Raw genomic sequence first — 22,548 nt, 5'->3', positions numbered from 1 at the left:
TATTTGTGTCATTTTCAGTTTCTTTCATTAGTGTTTCATCGTTTTCAGAGTATAGGTCTTTCAGCTCCTTGGTTACGTTTATTCCTAGGTATTTATTATTTTTGGTGCAGTTATAAATGGCTTTTTAATAAAATTTATTTTTCTGCTGCTTTGTTAAGTGATACTGTTTAATGCTTCATTTTTTTAATTTTATTTATTTTATTTTATTTTTTTTAAAGATTTTATTTATTTATTTGAGCCAAAGGCAGAGGCTTAACCCACTGAGCCACCCAGGCACCCTTAATGCTTCATTTTTAAAGATTTTATTTATTTATCCATTTGACAGAGAGAGAGAGATCACAAGTAGGCAGAGAGGCAGGCATAGGGGGAGGGGGGAAGCAGGTTCTCTGCTGAGTAGAGAGCCCAATGCGGGGCTCGATCGCAGGACTCTGAGATCTTGACCTGAACCAAAGGTAGAGGCTTAACCCACTGAGCGATCCAGGCTCCCAGTGCTTCATTTTTAGTTTAACGACTTAGTTTTTTTGTACTGTTTAGGACCTTCTGATCAATATGAATTAAAGTTGTTCTTGTTGTATTCTGAATTTTAGAAGGAGAAGTTTTAACATTAGACTATTAGTATAGTGTTTGCTGTAAAACTTACATAGGTATTTTTGATTAGAGTGGAGCCATACATTTTTTATTTACAAATTTGTTTCTGTGTCCTTGCCTTTGGTAAGACTTAGTATTATAACTTGTTATTTGATAATTTGTGTAGGATCTTTGTTCTTACCTGATACTTAAGCCATTATTTATGAGACTAAAACTATGAAGTAAGCATATTTTGAAAAAATTATAATTCTTAGGTTAGTACTTAAGAGTTTAATTCAGTAAATTGTTGATACTATAATCTATAAAATAGATTTCCTTTAGTTGGATATTGAAATGACTAGAAATCACAGGTAATTTGGTATTTTTTAGAAGGGAGAAATTTTTTTATTAAAAGCTAAGGTGATTTATTAAAAAGCTAATTTAACACTATGGTACTTGTGTTGCTTTCATAGGAAGAGGTATAGAGTATCCTGTAGTAAGATGATATTACCAGGATAGGTAGATAGTACTCCCTTTTGAGCAAGAAGGTAACATTTGTGAGATTGATACTATGTATATTTCAAAATGTATATAGGTTACTCACCTGATTTGTGTGTAATCCTGTTTTTTAGTTTATTCTTTTTAAAATATGTAAAAATGTATATAGTTTTAAAACCAACAAAATATTTAGTGTTCTTGTTTGTAGTTACAGTAATGTGTATTATGTGTATTTCACATAATCATTATACATTAATGTCATATTTGTTTCTTTATAGATTAGAATATGGCTACATATCCCTGCTGTCATGCAGCACATTATCCCTTTTAGGACCTATGTTATTAGGTAAGTTTATAAAATCTTTTCCTCTTGATTAACAATGTACTACATTTAAATAGTTCTTAACATAGTGTAGAATTATGTTGTTAGAAAGTCTCTTGTACTGTACTCATGTCCTCTAGAGAACATTTTAATTGACAGTTTGGTGTATAATATTTTTTATGCTCACGTAGGCTCATATTTAATGTTCACTTTTAAGCAATTTATGTTGGACTTTTTTTCTTAAAGATTTTTTTGTTTGTTTGTTTGTTTGTTTTTAAGTAATACTTACACCCAGCATGGGGCTCAAACTCAAAACCACTACCTAGATCAAGAGTTGTATGTTCCAGCAACTGAACCAGCCAGATTCTTCTGGACCTTTTTTTTTTTTTTTCCTTTTACATGAATGTATAAAGAGGTTCACAGTGTTTACATGGCAGGCGACCTTATGCAGTCAACAAAGATATACAAGGATATTATGTTCTAGGCATTGGGGATATAGCAGAGAAGAAAAGATTTCTCTTTTTGAGCAGACTCTGTACAGGAATATAGGATGTAAGCTTTGAAGTTGGAAAGAATATGACATTAAAGAAAGTAGAAGCAGACTATTGTGGAATATAATGTGTAGGGAGGAATAATTATGATAAGAGATTGGATAAGCAAGGGCAGGTTATTTTGGACGTTAAAGCCATTATAAAGAGTTTGGATTTAATTTTAGCAAAGGGATTCTATTCAATGCTTTTCAGCAGGTGAGTCATGATGATTTTTAGCAGATGACTTCAGCTTTTAAATGTATCATAAATTGTAGGATTGTCAAGAGTAGGAGCTGGGAGACCAGTTGAAAGTTTAGCTTAGTAGTCCTTGAAAGGAATGATGGTATGATGGTTACTGGTGCAAGGAAGGTGATTTTGAAAATTGAATTGATATAAGTGAAAATAAAGTGAATAGGATTGGTGATTCTGGGATTTAAAGGGGTGGGCCTCACTTAAGCGCCCCACCTCAATTTCTCTTTTGTGCTGTATCATTAACGGAGATGTGAAAGATGTGAAAGACTGATCAGGAGAACTGATCAGAACTTTGAGACTTAATTTTGAGATGCCTGTGGAACATTTAAGTGGCACTGGTGAATTGGGAGTATAAGCATATAATTAAGAACAGTACCATTAATTGAGTTATCGGTATAAGGACAGCAGTTATTAAACACTTCATGGAAGTGAGTGAGAGATTATCTGGGTAGAGAGTCTAGAAGGTGAATAGAAGTATGTTGAGGATGGAACCTTTGTATCAGTTTGCTTTTGCTGAGTAAGAAAACCACCCCCAAATCTTAGTGACTTAAAATAACAGCCATTTATTATTTCTCACAGTTCTTGGGCTTACTAGTTCTTTTGTTTTGGGCTGACATGGCTGGAACTGCATTCTCTAAAGATAGCACCTCACTCTTGTATCCTCTGGTTGACAGGTTGAGTGTTACTGGAAGTGGAGGCGAGTTCCTGTTCATCTTACAGTTGTCTAGTTGTTAGTTGGGGCATTAGCCATGTCTCCCTCATCCAGCAGCCTAACCTGGGTTCCTTTTCTTGGTGATGGAAGAGTTCCCATCAAGAAAGGGCAAGCTCAAAGGCATTTTAAACTTCTGTTTCTCTCACATCTTTTATTGTTCCATTGGTTACATCAGCTTTCGTGGTAAAGCTCAGAATCAGGGAGTAGAGAAATAGATGACACCTTTTGATGGGAAGAGTGGTGAAGTTGTATTGCAAAGACCTATGTAAAATGATAGGAGTATTTTGGGGCCATTTTGCAATCCATTAACAAACCTCAAGGATGTTGAAAGGTTGGATAGAGGAGGAGGAACTAACCAAATAGAACATGCAGGACCTGAGGAAAACCAGTGGTTTGTGATATCTGGAAGCCAAATAAAAAAATTTTTTAAAAAATATACACATTTAAAGAGGTTTGCTTATGTGGGGGGTAGATGTACTGTTACATATGAAAGCAGCACGAGCTTTGTACATGACAGGTGTGAGAATAAAAAGCTTCAGTGGAGGTACAGAGTCCAGTGTTAAATGACTTGGCTCTTGGCAGTTTCTGCTTCAGCAAAGGACATAGTGCCTCAGGTCACAATATTTGAAGCATCACTTAGGAATAATTTAAATTGGGAATGTTAATCCTAGGATGTCAGATTCTACTTTACTAAACATTTGGAGGTATGGAGCAAATGAATATTATTGAATTATTGAAGAGGTTTTAGGAGTATTTTACAGGTTTTTATATGTTTTATTTCTGAATCATTTAAGGTATTTATGCAAGCTCTCTGATCAGGAGTTAAGACAGAGTGCGGCTCGAAACATGGCTGACTTAATGTGGAGCACAGTGAAAGAACCATTGGATACAACATTATGCTTTGATAAAGAAAGCCTAGATCTTGCATTTAAGTACTTCATGTCACCGACTTTGACAATGAGATTGGCTGGACTAAGTCAGATAACGGTAGGCTATATTTATTTATTTTGAGTCATTTTTTAATTTGCCTTTCGCACTGTCATCATCATCATCATCATAATACCTGCTATTTATGGAGCACTTATGTGAGGCATTGTGCTAAGTATTTTATATGTTTTACTTTGTATGGTCCTGATAATTTCAGTATTTTCCTTATTTTATTTTTAAAAGATTTAAAAAAAAATAATTTATTTTGAGAGAGAGACAGAAAGAGCACAAGTTGGGGGAGGGGCAAAGGGAGAAGCAGGCTCCCCACTGAGCAGGAAGCCTGATGCCGGTGAGATCCCAGCACCCTGGGATCATGACCTGAGCTGAAGGCAGACACTTAACCGATTGAACCACCCAAAAGCCCTGCAAGTAATGTTTTAAATAGAAACATGTATAGTAATACATATCTCATTTTGGGGATGAGATGGGAGGAAGACGTGGTATCCATAAGTCTATATTCTTGCACAATAGCAATTTGCTAGAGCTAAGAAGTTAGCTGAATGCTTTAGAATGGATATGCTTTTTCTGGTATACCAGGGTCTCCATGAACTTTACTTCTTTGTAGTGTAGTTATTCTTGGAGTAATTACCCAGGTATTAGACTTTGTAAATGTAGAAAATACTTGACATTTTTCTGAAGTAAATCATAAATGAATTTATTGAAGAAGCCTTTCCTTAAATTTTATTTCTGTAGTTTGACTTACCACTTGCTTGCATTAGGTTTTTGTGTTTTTCCCTTATTTAGCTTTGTTTTCTTGATTTTTCATATGTACTTAGTGGAATAAAGCATGAGGTATTACTGGTAGGATGAAATTATTTTATTTTAATATGATAAAAGAAATGCCAGACTAATTGGTGAGTGTGTATGTGAATCTTTCTGTCTTCCGTTTTATAATTTTGATCTGGTTATTGATTTTATATATATCAAACCATGTTTCTTAACAGTTGGTAACATACCAGAAAAAACTTGTAAAAATACCTTTAATTTTTTTTTCTCTAATTGTAGAATCAACTTCACACCTTCAATGATGTATGCAATAATGAATCCTTGGTATCAGACACAGAAACGTAAGTAGGAATATTAATTTATATATAAGTGTATCATTTTATTGTGCAGCTGCTTATATGGTAAATAATAATTGTGACTATTAGGTTTGAAGTATTTACTAGAAATTCTTTGCCTTGTGGCTTCATTTGTATAGTTTTGAATAAACTGTCAGAACAGTAGGTTGAACCATTTGTTTTTTAAAAGGTATACCAACACATAGTATTAGTGTCACAAAATGCAGAAGGGTACTATTTATAAGGGAAAATTTAGTAGTAAAGAATATGGTATTGTTAGTTTTCAGAAAGCACACTTGATACCAATAATGTGAAGATCTTATTCAACACATTTTTGGGGGAAAAACCAAGTCAGTGATGTTCATGTTTAGAAAGAAGTAGTTGTTATAGCTTAGGGCTTTTCAGTATCTTGGAAATATTTATTTATTCCAGTATTCCATTTAGGTGTTTGTCCAGTGTAGAAATCCATTTTAAAATCTCATTTGGGTAGTAATAGCTTCTGCTTGGACAGAATTGTATAGTTTTAAGGTGTTAGAAAATTCATAATTGTATGAAAGAGTCGTATTTTTGCTTTATTCTACCTTTTGTGCATTGATTTTAATTCTGTCCTGTGGAGTTAATCTCAGTTGAACCCAACCCTTTGTGAATGTGAAAGCCAAAGATGATACCTCTTTACGCTTTTGCATCTCCAGGCTAATGAGTTCTTATTCTTCCAATATATGTTATGGTGTTTAGATATATTACCAGATCATTCTTTCATCTTTGGCAATATTCTTGATTCATGATCCCCTTAAAATATGTTGCCTAGAGTTGATCATAGCTTTATAAATTCTGGGTCATATTGGAGTATTATTTCCAGTAGTCAGGACATTACAGAGACTATATCCAGTATGTAAAACTACAGCTCTGGATTTCCCTTTTTACTCCTTTAGTGCTGCCTCCTCCATAAGACTCCCTAAGAGAATGTTAAATTTGCCAGTACAGTAATTACCTCCCACCTCTGCCAAACAAAACAAAACAAAACAACCCTGGAATATCACTACAGTAACTTCACATGTCCAGGCTAGCTAGATCTTTATGTTGCTGAAACAGTGCATAGAGAGTAAGAAGGCATTCCATTGGGGGGAGAAAAAAAAACATGGGGTCTCTGTGTGGCTTAGTCTGTTAAGCATCTGCCTTCGATTCAGGTCAGTGATCTCAGGGTCCTGGGATTAAGTCTCGCATGCTCAATAGGGGAGTCTGCTTCACCCTCTGTCCCCCATACCCCCTCACCCCCGCTAGTGTGCATGTTCTCTCTCTTTCTCTTTCTCTCTGTCAAAGATAAATAAGATCTTATTAAGAAAAGTATAAGGAATGTGCATTCTAAAGACATGATAAAGGAAAGCGGGGGGAGAGTCCAAATTTTGAGAAACAGTGGATAGAGGTAGTTCAAATTGGGAAGAGGAGCGTTCTTACAAGGTGAGAAAATTATTGTTGCAGCCTATGAATTGTCTCTCTCCTTTTTAGCAGTTTTATTAAGGTATAAGTACTATATCTATCATAAAGTTTACCTGTTTTTATAGTGAATTTTAGGAAATTGACAGTTATATGAAAATCATCACAATCCAGTATGTATGTATGTATTTACTTATTTATTTGTAAGAGAGTGCCCACAAGCAGGGAGAATGGAAGGCAGAGGGAGAAGCAGGCTCTTCCATGATCAAGGAACCTGATGGTGGGACTTGATCCCAGGACCCTAGGATCCCAGGACCCTAGGATCATGACTTGAGCTGAAGGCAGACATTTAACTGACTGAGCCACCCAGGAGTCCTGCACAATCCAGTTTTAGAACATTTCCATCCCTTCAGTAAGATCCCCTTTGCCAATTTGTAGTCAGTTCCTAGTCTTGCTCCCACTAATATACTTTCTCTCTATAGATTTACCCATTATGGACATTTCATATGGATGGAATTATGATAGTTATCCTTTTCATTTAGTTTCTTTTCAGTTATTCTTTCATTATACTGTTTTTCTTGAGGCTCATTTATGCTGTGGAGTGAAGTAGTACTTCATTCCTTATTGCAAAATAGTATTACATTATGTAAGTACAACATTTTGTTTTTCCATTTACCAGTTCTTATCTATTTTGATTATTCCCACTCTGGTTCATATGAATAACGCTCCTTTGTTTTATTATTTTAAAGATTTATTTACTTTAGAGAGAGCTTGTGGCCCCATGTAGCAGGGGAAGGGACAAAGGGAGAGGGAGAGAATCTCAGGCAGACTTATCAATGAGCATAGAGCCTGAAGTGAGGCTCGATCTTTTGACCCTAAGATCATGACCTAAACCAAAATCAAGAGTTGGACACTTAACTGATGAGCACCTGGGAGTCCCCTGAATAATGGTCCTTTAAACATTTGCGTACCTTTTTATGGAAATATGTTTTCATTTCTCTTGGTAAATAGAAGTGTAATGGCTGGTTTTTATGCTCATTTTGTGTCTCACTTAAAAAAACATTATCAAAATGTTTTTTAGCATAGCTGCATCTTTTTACATTCCAACTAGTAATGTATGAGGGATCCAGTTTCTCCCTGTTCTCAGCAGCACTTGTTATCATCTGTGTTTTTGATTATAGCTATGCTAGTGGGTATAAAGTAGTATTTCATTATGGCTTTAATATGTATTTCCCTAATTAATGACATTGAACATCTTTTTATATGGTTATGTGCTGTTCTATTTTGTGCGTTGTTTTTCCTTTTTTTTTAATAAGTAAATTGCTTATGCACATTTTTGCCCAGTTTTAAATTAATTGTCTTTTTTGTGGCCTAGTGTAAGATCTGTAGTACAGAATGTTCATAGGTGCTTAAGAAGACTGTTTAGCTTTCCTCCCATCTTTCTGTGCTGCCACAGTGATGCACATGAATGTCCTGGCAGTTGCTCACAGCAGTATTAACAAGGCCGAAAAGAGATGCAAATGCCAGGTTCTAATTAGGCCATGCTCCAAAGCCATCTTCTGGTTTCTTTTCTTTTTCTTTTTTTTCTTTCTTTATTTCTTTTTTTTTTTCTTCTTCCATCTTCTGGTTTCTAACTGTGATGATGAAGCAGGTTTACATTGGTAAATTTTGAAATCACTGATAAGTACAGAGCTGGGGAAGTTGTTTTGAACCTCACAGGCAGGTTAAACAAATGTGGAGTAACCAGCTCCAGATTTGATATACAACTCAGAGTTCTAGAAAAATGGCAGAATAATCTGCTCCTTCCCACCAGTTTGGTTTCATTGTACTGACAACCTCAGCTGGCATCGTGGACCATGAAGAAGCAAGGTGAGAACACTGAGGAGGGAAAACCCTGGGGTTCTTTTTCTACAGATATAATACATATGTCAAAAAACATGCCTCTGTTGACTCTTGTGTCCCCCCCCCCCCAATTTTTTTTTTTGCTATTATTTTATAGAGTGTTGTGTATAGATGTAATGAGCTTTTAGTATTGTTTGCCTCTATACTCTTGTTTTTCTGTCTAGTTCTGTTATTAAGAGTAGGTTATTGAAGTCTCCAATTCCATTTAATCCTCCTCATTTTGTGGTATCCGTATTTGTGAATTTGCCTGTTTGCTGCAATTTATTTCTAATCCCCAAATCATTACTTGTGTTGCTTTCACGGTCATTTGTGGACATGCTCAGAACAGTAAAAAATTTGAGTCTTTAAACATGCACATTCCCAACTGAAGTCAAACAAGGTAATGCTCTACTTTCTTGTTTTACTGCTGGTACAGTGGTGACCAGAAGATGGAAATGGTAGCAGGCAGTGCACTGTAGTGTAGGAAGCTCCAGTTCTGAGGCCATTTGAGTAGAAAGTGAATCCCAACTCTAGGTTAGAGGGACAGCCTCAACCACGTCACCTAAACACTTCTGAACCTCAGTTTGTAAGGCAGAGAAAAAGGAAGATGTTGTTTTTTAGTGTAGCAACTTTATTTTTTGTATCCTGTTTTTAAAAGATTTTATTTATTTGACAGAAAAAGAGAGCATGCACACAAGTAAGGGAGAGGGAGAAACAGACTCCCATGGAGCAGGGAGTGCGATGTGGGGCTTGATCCCAGGACCCTGGGATCATGACCTGAGTGTAAGGCAGAAACTTAACCAACTGAACCACCCAGGCGCCCCATGCAACAACTTTATAGAATTGTCATGAGCAACAAAATTGACTGTATTGTCTTTATTTCTCTTCAGTTGTATGTATGTATGTGTGTATAATGGAATATAGTTGAAAAGAATGAAATCTTCCATTCATGACAACATGGATGGACCTTGAGGATGTTACAGTGAGATAAGTCACACAGAGAAAGATATATTTTGTAGGAACCTTATATGTGGGCATGAAAAACAACAAATCCAAGCTTGTAGTGATTGTCAGAGGTGGGGGTGGGGAGTGAGTGAAATGGTGAAAGGGCTAAAAAAGGTGTAAATTTCTAGTTAAAATATAAATTGGGGTCGTAATGTATAGCATGTCAACTATAGTTAGTAATACTGTAATGCATAGTTGGAAGTTGCTAAGAGATTAGATCTTAAAGGTTCTTATTCTCACAAGAAAAAGAAATTTGTAACTGCATAATGATGTTAACTAGAGTTAGTGTGGTGATCATTTCATAATATATACAGATATTGATCATTGTTGTATGCCTGAACTGATAAAATGTTGTATGTCATGGTCTCTGATGGCATTTTTACATAAGGGGAAATATCCTCCCTTGTATTACCCTTAATGAAATGGGAGCTTCAAGATAAATTTTAGTTCTGTGAAGTGCATGTCTTTAAATTAGTTTCACATATGGATTGTGTACCTAGATCATGCATGTTTTGCATTTAATCAAACCTGCAGTCTTCCAGTCAAAGGTAAATGGCAAGTCACATTCTTGTACTGAGTCATGGTCCTAAAGAGAATCCACTTTAGGATGCAGTTGATCTTAATGATGCATTCTTTTTACACATTAAAGGAGCAGGTGAGAATAGTTTGAAAAAGGATTCAAGAGTTCAGTATTGGCTAATTTAGTGTAGTGGCTTTTTATAGTAAAACTGCTGCAGCGAGTAGCAAGAATTGACTGTATTTTTCTCCCTTCAGTTCTGTTACTTTTTGTTTTCATGTATTTTGGGACTTTTTTTCCCCCTTAGATCCATACATATAATTGTTATGTTCATGATCCTTTCATCCATTTATCAGTAAAAAATGTCCCACTTTGTCTCTTTGAAACATTTTTTGGCTTTAAGTTTATTTTGTCTGATGTTACTATAGCCACTACAACTTTATTGTTTTCATGGTATATCTTTTTCCACTCTTATTTTGCCCCCATTGTCTTACTTTCAACCTCTTTGTGTTTTGGATCTAAAGTCTGCCGCTTATTTATTTATTTATTTATTTTAAAAGCTTGTCATTCAGAGGCAGGATTTAAAAACCAAATCCTATAATCTCTCTCTCTCTCTCCTTTTTTTTTTTAAGTAGGCTCCACGCACAGTGTGAGGCTTGAACTCAGAACCCTGAGATCAAGAGTTGTGTGCTTTATTCCTGAACCAGCTAGGCATCTTCATCTCTGCCTTTTTTTTTTTTTTTTTTTTTTTTTTTTTAAAGATTTTATTTATTTATTTGACAGAGAGAGATCACAAGTAGGCAGAGAGGCAGGCAGAGAGAGGAGGAAGCAGGCTCCCTGCCGAGCAGAGAGCCCGATGCGGGACTCGATCCCAGGACCCTGAGATCATGACCTGAGCCGAAGGCAGCGGCTCAACCCACTGAGCCACCCAGGCGCCCCCATCTCTGCCTTTTGATTGGAGTATTTAATCCATTTATTTTTAATGTCATTCTGTATTTGGATTTACATCTGCCATTTTGCTGTTTTCTGTATGCCACCTTTTTTGTTTTTCTGTTTCTCCTTTACTGCTTTTATCCTAGTATACCATTTTAATCCCATTGTTTTTTTTTTAATACTTGAAAAATTATTTTCTTGGTGACTTCATTATAGGTTATAGTATGCATCTTAGTTACTTAGTCTTTAGATCAATAATGGACTTTTAGTAAAATATTGAAATATTGTTCTAGTATAGTGCTATTCCTTTGTTTCTGATGAGAGGCCAGCTGTTAAACGTACTGTGGTTCCCTTGTACACACATTTCATTTTCTCTTTCTGATCTCAAGATTTTGCTCTTCATCTTTGCCTTTTAACAATTTGATGATGAGCTGTGCATCTCCTTGTGTGTATCTACCTTAGTTGGAGTTTGTTGTGATTTCTGGATATGTAGATGACTTTTTTTTAATCAAAATGGGACATTTTGGCCATAATTTCTGTAGGGTGGTTGTTTGTTTGTTTGTTTGTTTTGCCTATTCCTGGGAGTCCACTTACATGTATGTATCCAGAGCCCTGAATAATTGTGATTGATAATGTTGTTTAGCTCTATACTTGGCTAAGTTATAGTCACAGTTCTGAATTAATAGAAAAGTCCAAGGTCTCCTTATAATATCCTTGAAGAAATTGAAAGAATGAGGCTTATTTTTTATAATTAGTTGTTGAAGTATCTTTCTGTATGTTACGCAGGTCAGAGAATTGACTCATGGATCATAGCTTTTGTAGGGCTATCCAAGAATAGGTAAAATACATCATTAATATTTTTATTTATTTATTTTTTAAAGATTTATTTCAAGTGAGAGAAGAGCAGAGGGAGAAGGACAAGTTGAGAGAGAGAGAGAGGACAGGGCACAGAGCCTGACAGGGCTTGATCCCATGACCCTGAGATCATGACCTGAGCCAAAATGAAGAGTCAGATGCTTAACTGTCTGAGCCACCTAGGTGCCCCATTTTTTTAAAGGATTTTATTTATTTTTATTTTATTTATTTTTTTAAAGCCTTTTTTAAAAAAGAGGTTTTATTCATCAGAGAGAGAGCAGGTGAGCGAGCACAAGCAGGGGGAATAGTAGGTAGAGGGAGAAGAAGCAGGCTTCCTGCTGAGCAAGGAGCTTAATATGGTACTTGATCCCAGGACTGTGAGATCCTGACCTGAGCTGAAGGCAGGCGCCTAACCAACTGAGCCACTCAAGCATCCCTTTATTTATTTTAGAGATAACACATATGTAGGGGGCATCAATAATTTTATTTTAATCTTTTACCTTTTAAGGCGCATGTATCTAATTCATAGCTTTTTTCCCTCTTTAGACTTAAATGGCTTTTAAAAAAAGTTTTATTTATTTGTCAGAGAGGGAGAGAGTGCACAAGCAGGGGGAGCAGCAGGCAGAGGGAGAAACAGGCTCATTGTTGAGCAAGGAACCTAATGCGGGACTTGATCCCAGTACTCTGGGATCATGACCTGAGCTGAAGTAGATCCTTAACCTCCTGAGTCACTCAGGTGTCCCTTAAATGGCTTTTTAAATTCTTGTAACAAAGAAATTATTTTATCTTTTCAGTTTTTCCTGTGTATAATTCATGTAGATGGGAAGATATGGGAGCTCTCATGGCAAGTCCTATTTTGTCTGTTTTCTTCCATATACCTAATATACCCTATCCCTACTTTTTTCATTAAATAGCCATTTGAAAAATGTTTTTAAAGAAATGAGCAATCTGAAGAAGCTTGTATTTATTAAAGAAATTGAATTAAGAATTACTGGCTTTGCTCAGGTGCTTTGATTTTGGCTCAGTTCATGGTCTCAGGTTGTGAAACCAAGCCCTGTATTGGGCTCTGTGCCTGTTTAAAATTCTCTCTCCTGCCCCAACCCCTTAAAAAGAATTACTGACTTTGCAAAACAGGAAGCACCAGGCCTACTTGTGTTTACTAGTGAATTCTACCTAATGTTTAAAGAAGAAATTTAAGGAAGACGTTACCTTAATACCAAAACCATACAAAGACATGTGTTCAGTATGTCTCATGAACACAGATGTAAAAATCTTCATAAACTATAAGCAAATCAAATAGAACAGTATATAAAAAGAACTGTATACCACAACCAAGTGAGTTTTATCTCAGGTATGCAAGGCCGGTTGAATTCATGTAATCTATCACATCAACAGGTTAAGGAAGGAAAAGCACATCATCATATGAATAGATAAAGAAAAAGCATTTGGCAAACTTGAACACTTACCATAAAAACTCAGTAAATTAGGAATATAGAGGGTAACTTCCTTAGCTTGATAAAGAACCTACAGATAACATCATATTAATAGAACCTCAAAGGTTTTCTGATCAGGAACAAGGAGAAATGTGTTCCCTCTCTTCAGGTCTTTCACCATTGTACTGGAATCCTACCTAATGCAGTAAGGCAAAGGAAGGAAATAAAAGTTACACAGATTGGGAAGGAAGAAATTGGTCTTTGACTGGAGATGACATCATTATCTATGTAGAAAATCTGAAAGAATTCGGACTCATGGAACCTAGTGATAAAGGACAGCAAGCTTACAGGATACACAGTGAAAACTCATTTGCTTTTCTATATATCAGCACAGAACACATGAAATTTGAAATTTATTATTTAAAAAAAATAATAGCATGAGCAGGGAGGGGGCAGAGGGACAATCAGACTCCCCACTGAGTGGGGAGCTCAGTATGGGGCTTTATCCCAGGATCCTGAGACATGACCTGAGCTGAAGTCAGATGCTTAACTGAGCCACCCAGGCACCCCTGCAATTTGAAATGTAAAATACAATACCACTTATGTTATCAAAACAAAAGTGAAATACTTGGGTATAGATCTTCATATTTTGTTAAATTTCTATGAGTAAAATTATATACTCTGATGAAAGATACCAAGGAACTAAATAAATGAAGAGATACTCCATATTTATGGATAGAACATGCAAAAATATAAAGATAACATTCTTCCCAACGATGATCTTTAAATTCATTGAAATCTCAGAATCCCGGCAAGTTATTTTCTGGACATCAAGAAAATAACTCTGACGTTTATATGGATAGACAGAGGACACATAATTATCAAGACAGTATTGAAAGGAAAAGAATAAAGTTGGAGGATTGATGCTGTCCATCTTCAAGACATACTGTAACATTGCAGTAATCAAGACAATGTGGTATTGGTGACATAGATTAATGGAACAGAATAGAGAGCTCAGAAACAGACCATATAAGTATAGTTAGTTGATCCTTGTCAGAAAAGCTAAGGCAATACCATGAAGCAAAGGTAGTCTTTTCATCAAATGGCATTGAAAGAATTGGACAATCAAATGCAAAAGAAAGAATCTAGACACAGACCTCATATACTTCATAAAGATTAATTTGAAATATATCCTGCACATAAACATAAAATGCAAAACTATATAACTCCTAGCAGATAGGAGAAAACCTGGGATGTCCTTGTGTATGGCAGTGACTTTTTGGATATAATACCATAATCCATGAAAGAAAGAATTGATAAGCCTGGATTTCATTTAATTTAAAAACTTGTGCTCTGTAAAAGATAGTGTCAAGAGAATGAGAAGATAGCCACAGGGAGAGGGGAAAATATTTGCAAAAGACTTATCTGATGAAGGACTGTTCCCAAAATTTACAGAGAATCACGAAATTCAACAGTAACTACATGAACAATCTGAATAAAAAGTATGCTAAACATTTTCTCAGCCATCTTGCTAATGGAAGAGATACAGATGGCAAACACATGAAAAGATGCCCTATATCTTTCATTAGGGAAATGCATATTAAAACACCACTAAAATTCCACTGCACATCTATTAGAACAGTCAAAATTCAGAATACTGATAACACCAAATGCTGACAAGGATGTGGAGCAACAAGAACTCTCATTTGTTGCTAGTTACACTTTGGAAGACTGTTTGGCAGTTTTTTACAAAACTCAACATACTCTTACCATAGGTCTCACAGTTGTGCTCCCTGATATTTACCCACAGGAGTTGAAAGCTTACATCTGCACAAAAGCCTGCAGATGGAGAAATCTTATGTCGAGTGAAAGAAGCCAGATTAAAAAAATTATGGGGGCGCCTGGGTGGCTGGGTGGGTGAAAGCCTCTGTCTTCGGCTCAGGTCATGATCCCAGAGTCTTGGGATCGAGCCCTGCATGGGGCTCTCTGCTCGGCGGGGAGCCTTCTTCCTCCTCTCTGCCTGCCTCTGCCTACTTGTGATCTCTGTCTGTCAAATAAATAAAATCTTTAAAAAAAAAAATCTTAAAAAAATTATGTAGTGTATCTTTTTTTGACACATGAAATTCTAGAAAATGAAAACTATAATAATGCAGATCACTGAGGAGTATGGTTGTGGAGACTGGTAAAGGGATGGATGACAGAGGGTCTTAAAGATACTTTTTGGGTTAATGTGTGTGTGTGTTATCTTGAGGGTAGTGATGAATTCATAGATGTATACCAAAGCTTAAATTCATCAAACTGTATACTTTAAGTGTCTAGTATATTATAGGTCATATATATCTGAAAGGTGTAAAAGATAATTAACTGATAAATTCACACTACCTTATTGGTAAAACTAATAAAGTAGGTTAGCTTCTATGTCAATGAGTTATTAATTCTAAAAGAATTGGTAGCTCTTAAAAAATGAAGGGTAATCTAAAACTGTTGTAAGATGTTTACTTTTTGAAATGCAGAATGAAATGTTGGTAGATGTAACTAAGGTGTTCTGCATCATCAGTTGATCTGTTTAGGGATCACTTAATCACCTTAGTCACTTTATTAATATCAGGCAGTGACTTTCAGTTTGGCTTTGAGAGAATTTTCTTCTTTTAACCCTCTCGGTAACCTATTTTTCTGGTGTTATCTTATTGTAGAGGGCATATTTGGAAACCTTCCCTGAATGATGGAAGTGCCTACTGTGGAAATTAAAAAGTGGGAAGGCATAGTCTTTCTCACTAGAGTGAGAAAATATGTTGCTTTTTGTTATACTTGGTATTTTCACCTATGTACTCCTCCTTCCAGATTTGTCTTTGCTTGTTTGTAAATTCAGGCAATATTACCATTTCTTTTAGGTTTTTTTTTTTTTTTTTTTTTAAAGATATTTTTATTTTAGAGAGCACAAGCAGAAAGGATGGAGGCAGAGGGAGAGGGAGAGGGAGACAGAATCTCAAGCAGATTCTATGTGAAGCGTGGAGCCCAACCCAGGATTCAGTCCCATGACCCTGAGGTCATGACCCCAGCCAAAGCCAGGAGTCAGATACCAACCCACTGTGCAGGCACCACTCTTTTAATTATTCTTTGTGGTATTCTAACCAGTTAATTGTCTGTAGTCACTTCTTTGTAATTTGTTTGTGGTCACACTTAAGTTTGGGGTCACATTTAAGGAGAACCTGGCTGGCTTAGACAGTGGAGCATGTAGCATGTGACTCTTGATCTCAAGAGTCATGAGTTCAAGCTCCACATTAGGCATGGAGTTTATTAATAAAAAAAAACCCAAATATTTATTTATTAATAAATAAATAAACTCACCTTCAAAAACCATTAAGGTTTTCAACTGAATCTGCCTTTTTGGCTTGGGAAAAAATAATACTAATAATTTTTTAATGTGTTAACTAATTTTATTATTTGATTTTAGGTCCATTGCAAAAGAACTTGCAGACTGGCTTATAAGCAACAATGTGGTAGAGCATATATTTGGACCAAATTTACATATTGAGGTTTGTGGACAATTACATGACATCTCTGCCCTATTAAGAGAAGAATATTTTAGAAAATTAGCTATAATAAGTTTTTCTTTTCCAGATTATCAAACAGTGCCAGGTGATTTTGAACTTCTTGGCAGCAGAAGGGAGATTGAGTACTCAGCATATTGATTGCATTTGGGCTGCAGCTCAGGTAATATTAACAGCTCACATTTATTAAGTTCTTCCTTATGATTTGTTCTAAGTGTTTAATTCCCTTATGAGGTAAGTTCTCCTATCCTAAATTTATAACTAAAGAAACTGAGACATAGAGAAAGTTGGGCATGGAATCTCTAAAGTCTGGCTTGAGAGTCTGTGTCTTACTATATTACTGGTAGAATTGAAAGAAATGAAGTCAGTCAGTTGGACTTTCTACATGAAACCATCTTGGTTTATTAAGAGACATTTACCTGTTTTTTGTTGATATAGTAAATCTTTCTCTCCTGCATATTGTATTGGTATTTTTCTTTCCTGTTACAGTTTTCTTTAGTTTTTTGAATAAGCATATATCTACATGGTTCAAAATCCAGAAAATAAATATAGAAGTGTATGTTATGTATTTTCCCCCCTCTTGTCCCTGTTTCCCAGGAATACCATTCTTCTAAGGTACGTCATAGATTTTCTACATAAATAGCTAACTGTAAGCTTTTTTCTTGTCATTCTCTTTTCTTTTTCTTTTGGTCCTCTTTATTACAAATGCTGCATACTAAGTGGACTTGGGTTGCTTTTTTTTCCCACTTTATTTATCGTCTTTATTACAAATGTTGCATACTAAATGGACTTGGGTTGTTTTTTTTTTTTTTTCACTTTATTTATTGTCAAGATTACTGCATATCAGTATCTGAAACACCAATTTTTTAAAGAGGGCATAGTGTTTCAGTACTTGCTTGTATGATAATTTAATTAACCCAATTCCTATTCATAGGCATTATTTTTTTCCCCAATCTTTTCTGTTACAAATCTTTTCTGTGCTAAAGTAAGTTCTAATATGTTCATTTCATCCATGTGCAAAAGATTTGTCTTTGAAGGAGAATTGTTAGGTTAAAGCATCTGTTTGGTTTACTGGGGGTTCCTAATGGTGTGATAATGCCTATTTTCCCTCATCTTCCTTAGTACGTTGTGTCCTTACACTTCTTGATATTTGCTAAACTGATGGTTGAAATGTGTATTTTAAATTTGCATTCTGTTTATGTGAATCCCATTGCAAATCTTGTGTTTAAGAGCCATTCTTGTTTCCTTTACTAGATATTCTTTGTCATTTATCAGAGATTTTACTTGTTCATTTTGTAGGAGACCTTTATATATCAGTGAAATTGGACTTGTGTCTGTTTTAAGAATTAGGACTATTTTCCGCTTTGATGTTGTCGTTTGGTTAAGGTGGTTTTTGGTGTTCGGTTTCAAGTTTGTGGTTTCAGACTTGTGGTTGAATTATTTTTATGTCCTGTGGATTTCGTCTTAAGGTGTGCAATATCTTTTCTACTCCAAAGGGTTTTTTTTTTGTTTGTGTATTTGTTTGTTTTTAAGGTTTTTATTTATTTGACAGAGAACCAAGTAGCAGAGCGACAGGCAGAGGCAGAGGGACAGGGAGAAGCAGGCTCTCCACTAAGCAGGGAGCCTGACCTGGAGCTTGATTCCACATGACCTGAGCAGAAAACAGCTGCTTAACTGACTGAGCCACCCAGACACCCCTTTTCCACTCCAAAGTTCTAAAAAAGTTCTCCTTTAGTTCCTTTCTGTTTCAAATTTTATATTTTAGTTTTATTTTTTTAAAAGATTTTATTTGAGAGAGAGAGAGAAAGTGTGAGCAGGGGTCACGATGGTGAAGATGGGCAGAGGGTGAAGGAACAGTAATCTCCCCTCTGAGCAGAGAGCCCGACATGGGGTTCCATTCTAGGACTCTGGGATCATGCATGACCTGAGCCAAAGGCAGATGCTTAACTGACTGAGCCACCCAGGTGCCCCTGTATTTTAGTCTTTGAGCCATTTGGAATTACGCTTGGTTCAAGGTGTCGTTTATCTAACTTTTTACCTCATTTTTTGTTAATGTAATTGTCCCCATTCCACTTGTTCAGTAATTCTTCTTTTCCTTATTGAAATGAGATACCAGTTTATTTTGACTAGGTCAGTTTCTGGAATCTTTAGACTGTCATGATCTGTATACCAGGGATTGGTAAACCTTTGGCTTGGTAAACAAGGCTTTTGGGTCGGCCACTTCATTTTGTAAATATTTTTTGCAACATAACCTTGTACTTTCTTTGGCGTATTGCTTGTGGCTACTTCCATACTACAGTGGCAGAGTATAGTACTTACCTATATAATACTTACCACTTTAAATCCTGAAATAATTGACTGTCTGGTCCTTCAAGAAAACATTTGCTGATCGTCGGTTTAACTTATGTCTTTACTTTTTTTTTTTTTTTTTTTTTTGAGTATTCCTATCTGACAGGGCTGGCTCTTTTTTAAAATATATTTTTACATATTTTTTAAAATAAAAAAGATTTTTAAAGAATTTCTCTGGAAATGCCTGGGTGTCTCAGTCAGTTAAACATCTGCCTTCAGCTCAGGTCATGATCCCAGAGTCCGGGGATTGAGTTCTGCATTGAGCTCCCCACTCAGCGGGGAGCTGCTTCTCTCTCTGCTCTGACTGCAGCTCTTCTAGTGCTCTCTTGCTCTCTCCGACAAATAAAATCTTTTTAAGAAATTTTTTCTTCATTTCTTTTAATGTAAATTTTAGCATTGACTTAGTCTTTTAAAATATTGTAATTTTAATTGTCATAATGATGAATTTGAAGTCTTTCTATCCAAAGCTTAACACTGTTTCTTTTGTATCTTTCAAAATTTTAAAGTTCCTTGTACATGTTTTATTTTATATTAGGCTTATTCTTAGGAACTTAAGTTATTATTGCTATAATAATAGGCATTTCTCCCATTATACTTACTCTATTATATTTCTCTTCCTTCCATTATGGTTGATTACTGCATATATTCATAAACTTTTTATACGAACAGTTTCAAATTTTTTTTTTTAAGATTTTATTTATTTATTTGACAGACACAGATCACAGTAGGCAGAGAGGCAGGCAGAAAGAGGAGGAAGCAGGCCCCTTGCTGAGCAGAGAACCTGATGTGGGGCTCCATCTCAGGACCTGGGATCATGACCTGAGCTGAAGGCAGAGGCTTTAACCCACTGAGACACCCAGGTGCCCCAGTTTCAAATTTTTGATAATGATTTTGTGTCTTGGGGCGCCTGAGTGGCTCAGCTGGTTAGGCATCTTCCTTCCGCTCAGGTCATGATCCCCAGGTCCTGGGATCGAGCCCCAATCAGGTTCCCTGCTCAGAGGGGAGTCTGCTTTTATACCTTTCTCCCCAACATTCCCCTTGCTCTTGTGCTCTCTCACTCTCTCTGTCAAATAAATAAATAAAATCTTTAAAAAAAAAGTGATTGTGTGTCCCGAGACCTTATGTCTTAAGATTGGTTGTGGTGATTTTTCAATACTTTTTTTACTTTCCGTATTTAATATTATATATTTATACATCACTGTCATTTGAGTAAGTTAAAGAGGCACTTTCTGTTTCAGAACAAAAGGAAATTTTTTAAAAAGTTTACACATTTTAGTAGATTTAAAGTTTTTATTTTGTTCAGAGCAAGACTAGGACAATAGTCCTAGGAGAATAATGATAAATGTATCATTACAGAATAGCTAGAAATAGTAGAGAATTCTTTATTGAAACTTTATCAAATTGATAACTTCTAGTATGGCCTGTTAAAGGTTTTAGCATTTTGCCCTAGCAAGAATTTGAAGCAATTTAGTAAGGGAATAATTAAAAATTGTGGCATAATCTGTGAGAGAGTTTGCAAAAACTTAAACTATCTATAAAAGATTAACTATATAAAATAAGTATATTTTAAGGGTTAATTTAATTGGGTCTTTCTGTGGTTTGTTACTTACCACTTCTGAATCTACTACAAATTTAGAATAATCGGGAATTTTTACATTTTGAGTTTTTTTTTTTTTTTTTAAATTTGAGTACTGGGGGTTAGGGAAGGAAAAAATGAAACAAGGGAGACAAACCCTAAGAGATTCTTAATCTCACAAAACAAACTGAGGGATGGGGGGTGGGGATATGGGGGCTGGGTGATGGATATTGAGGAGGGTATGTGCTATGGTGAGTGCTGTGAAATGGGTAAGCCTGATGATGCACAGACCTGTACCCCTGGGGCAAATAATACATTATGTGTTAATAAAAAAAATTTGAGCACCAAATAAAATTAATTTCAAAGCATCAGGGTTGCTTAGTTTCTTACAGTCTTACCTTAGTCTTTTTTCCTCCGATGTGGAGTAACTTTTTGACGTCAGTTCGCTCATCTGAGATACATACATCCATATGCACAATATATACACATACACACACAATTTCCTCATGGTAATTGCATTGTTTGCTGCTCTTTTCATTGTATCAGAATTCTTGTATTGGAATCCAAGGAGATGACAAATGGATTTGAAATTGATAGAAAAATTATTCGTAAATATTTGAAAAATGCTGATCTTTGTAATTAAATGTAAGTTCAAATAATGTAATAGCATTTTCATTTATTGGATAATTCCCATTATGTTTAGTAATGCATTATATTGACCAGAGTGTGCAGTAACATTTGGGAAGAAATACAGCAGTTCTTTTTCTGGTAATTTATTCTGTAAATACATGTACATAAAGATGTTCACTACAGCATTGACCATGCTAGCAGAAAAGGAATGTCACTGTAAGACTACTTCAATAAATTTTGGGAAATTCATTTATCCTTTGTAGCCATGAGAAGGACCGAAGGTGCTGTTTTATGTTCATGTGGAACAGTATGTAAGAAAGAGTTTTACTAAGCATTGCATAGGTAATAGATCTTTTATTGATCTAAAATTGATCTTTTATTGATGCAGTATTGCAACATGTATTTAAACTGTTATAAAAAGAGGATGCACATGTATGTGTATAACATATATACATGCAGTTTGTGCTTATGAATGCGTGGAGCTATTTTGAAAAATACACAAGAAATTTTAATAGGTTTATTTGTGGGTATATGATCTAGGATAGATGGAAGACTTCCTTTTCATTGTCTATGTTTATGTAAATTTTGAAACTTTTACATTTATTAGTTTTTCAGTAAATACAGAGACTAGTATATAAAGTTAAGGTAAATATTTCAACATTTAAGTGACTTTCCACCATTGAAATTTACCTATTCCAGTTTGACTTGGTTACCTTTATATTTGCCTCTACACACCCTTTCACTGTAAAATGTTTTAGTCATAGGTCATCAAAAAATCCCTTCAGAATCCTTGCACTATACTGGATTATATTGTTAAATGCTTCAGATTTGAAGGATGCTTGTGTAAATGCATGTAAATTACTGATATAATATATTTTTTTAAGATTTTATTTATTTATTTGACAGATCACAAGTAGGCAGAGAGACCAGCAGAGAGACAGGCAGAGAGAGTGGGGGAAGCAGGCTCCCTGCTGTGAGCAGAGACCCCGATGCGGGTCTCAATCCCAGGACCCTGAGATCATGAGCTGAGCTGAAAGCAGAGGCTTAACCCACTGAGCCACCCAGGCACCCATGATAAAATAATTTTATCTTAATATGGAGCTAAGTTATTTGGGGTCGATCTTTGTATCAATGGCAAAAGTCAGATTCTTTAGGATTTAGTAGGATTTGAATGTCATCTGATTCAGATGTGCTTTATACACATAATTGTCAGATTCTTAAAAGGATTAGTGTTGACTAATTTTAGAAGCACTGACCTACACTCTAATGCTTATTAGCTTCTGCATGTATACTTGTATACACATTTAGATTACTGCTTTGTGAGACATTACATACTACTAGTATGTGAAGTTATGACTGCTTGAGTTAGAATCTGGGCACTGTAATACCCTTCTTTGTTACATCTTAGAGATTTGAATTCTTTGCTTCCTGCCTTAAGAGTTCTTAACATGAGCT

General features: G+C 35.6%; 1 protein-coding gene across 5 annotated transcripts in view; it reads left to right on the top strand.

Moving 5' to 3' along the window:
- USP34 (ubiquitin specific peptidase 34) overlaps positions 1-22,548 on the top strand; it is a 249,299-nt gene that overhangs the window by 77,611 nt on the left and 149,140 nt on the right. For all 5 annotated transcript variants that reach the window (XR_009357235.1, XM_059187767.1, XM_059187768.1 and 2 more), the window contains 5 exons: positions 1,344-1,411; positions 3,676-3,868; positions 4,874-4,935; positions 16,442-16,523; positions 16,609-16,701. Coding sequence is in view for 4 of the 5 variants with exons in the window: in XM_059187767.1 (XP_059043750.1) it covers positions 1,344-1,411; positions 3,676-3,868; positions 4,874-4,935; positions 16,442-16,523; positions 16,609-16,701 (498 nt within the window). In the remaining variant the exon portion in view is untranslated. The remainder of the gene's footprint in view (positions 1-1,343; positions 1,412-3,675; positions 3,869-4,873; positions 4,936-16,441; positions 16,524-16,608; positions 16,702-22,548) is intronic.

Source organism: Mustela lutreola, chromosome 9, assembly GCF_030435805.1.
Source record: "Mustela lutreola isolate mMusLut2 chromosome 9, mMusLut2.pri, whole genome shotgun sequence".
Classification (NCBI taxonomy): domain Eukaryota; kingdom Metazoa; phylum Chordata; class Mammalia; order Carnivora; family Mustelidae; genus Mustela; species Mustela lutreola.
Note: the sequence above shows the minus strand (reverse complement) of the source record. Positions and strands in the feature narration are given on the sequence as shown.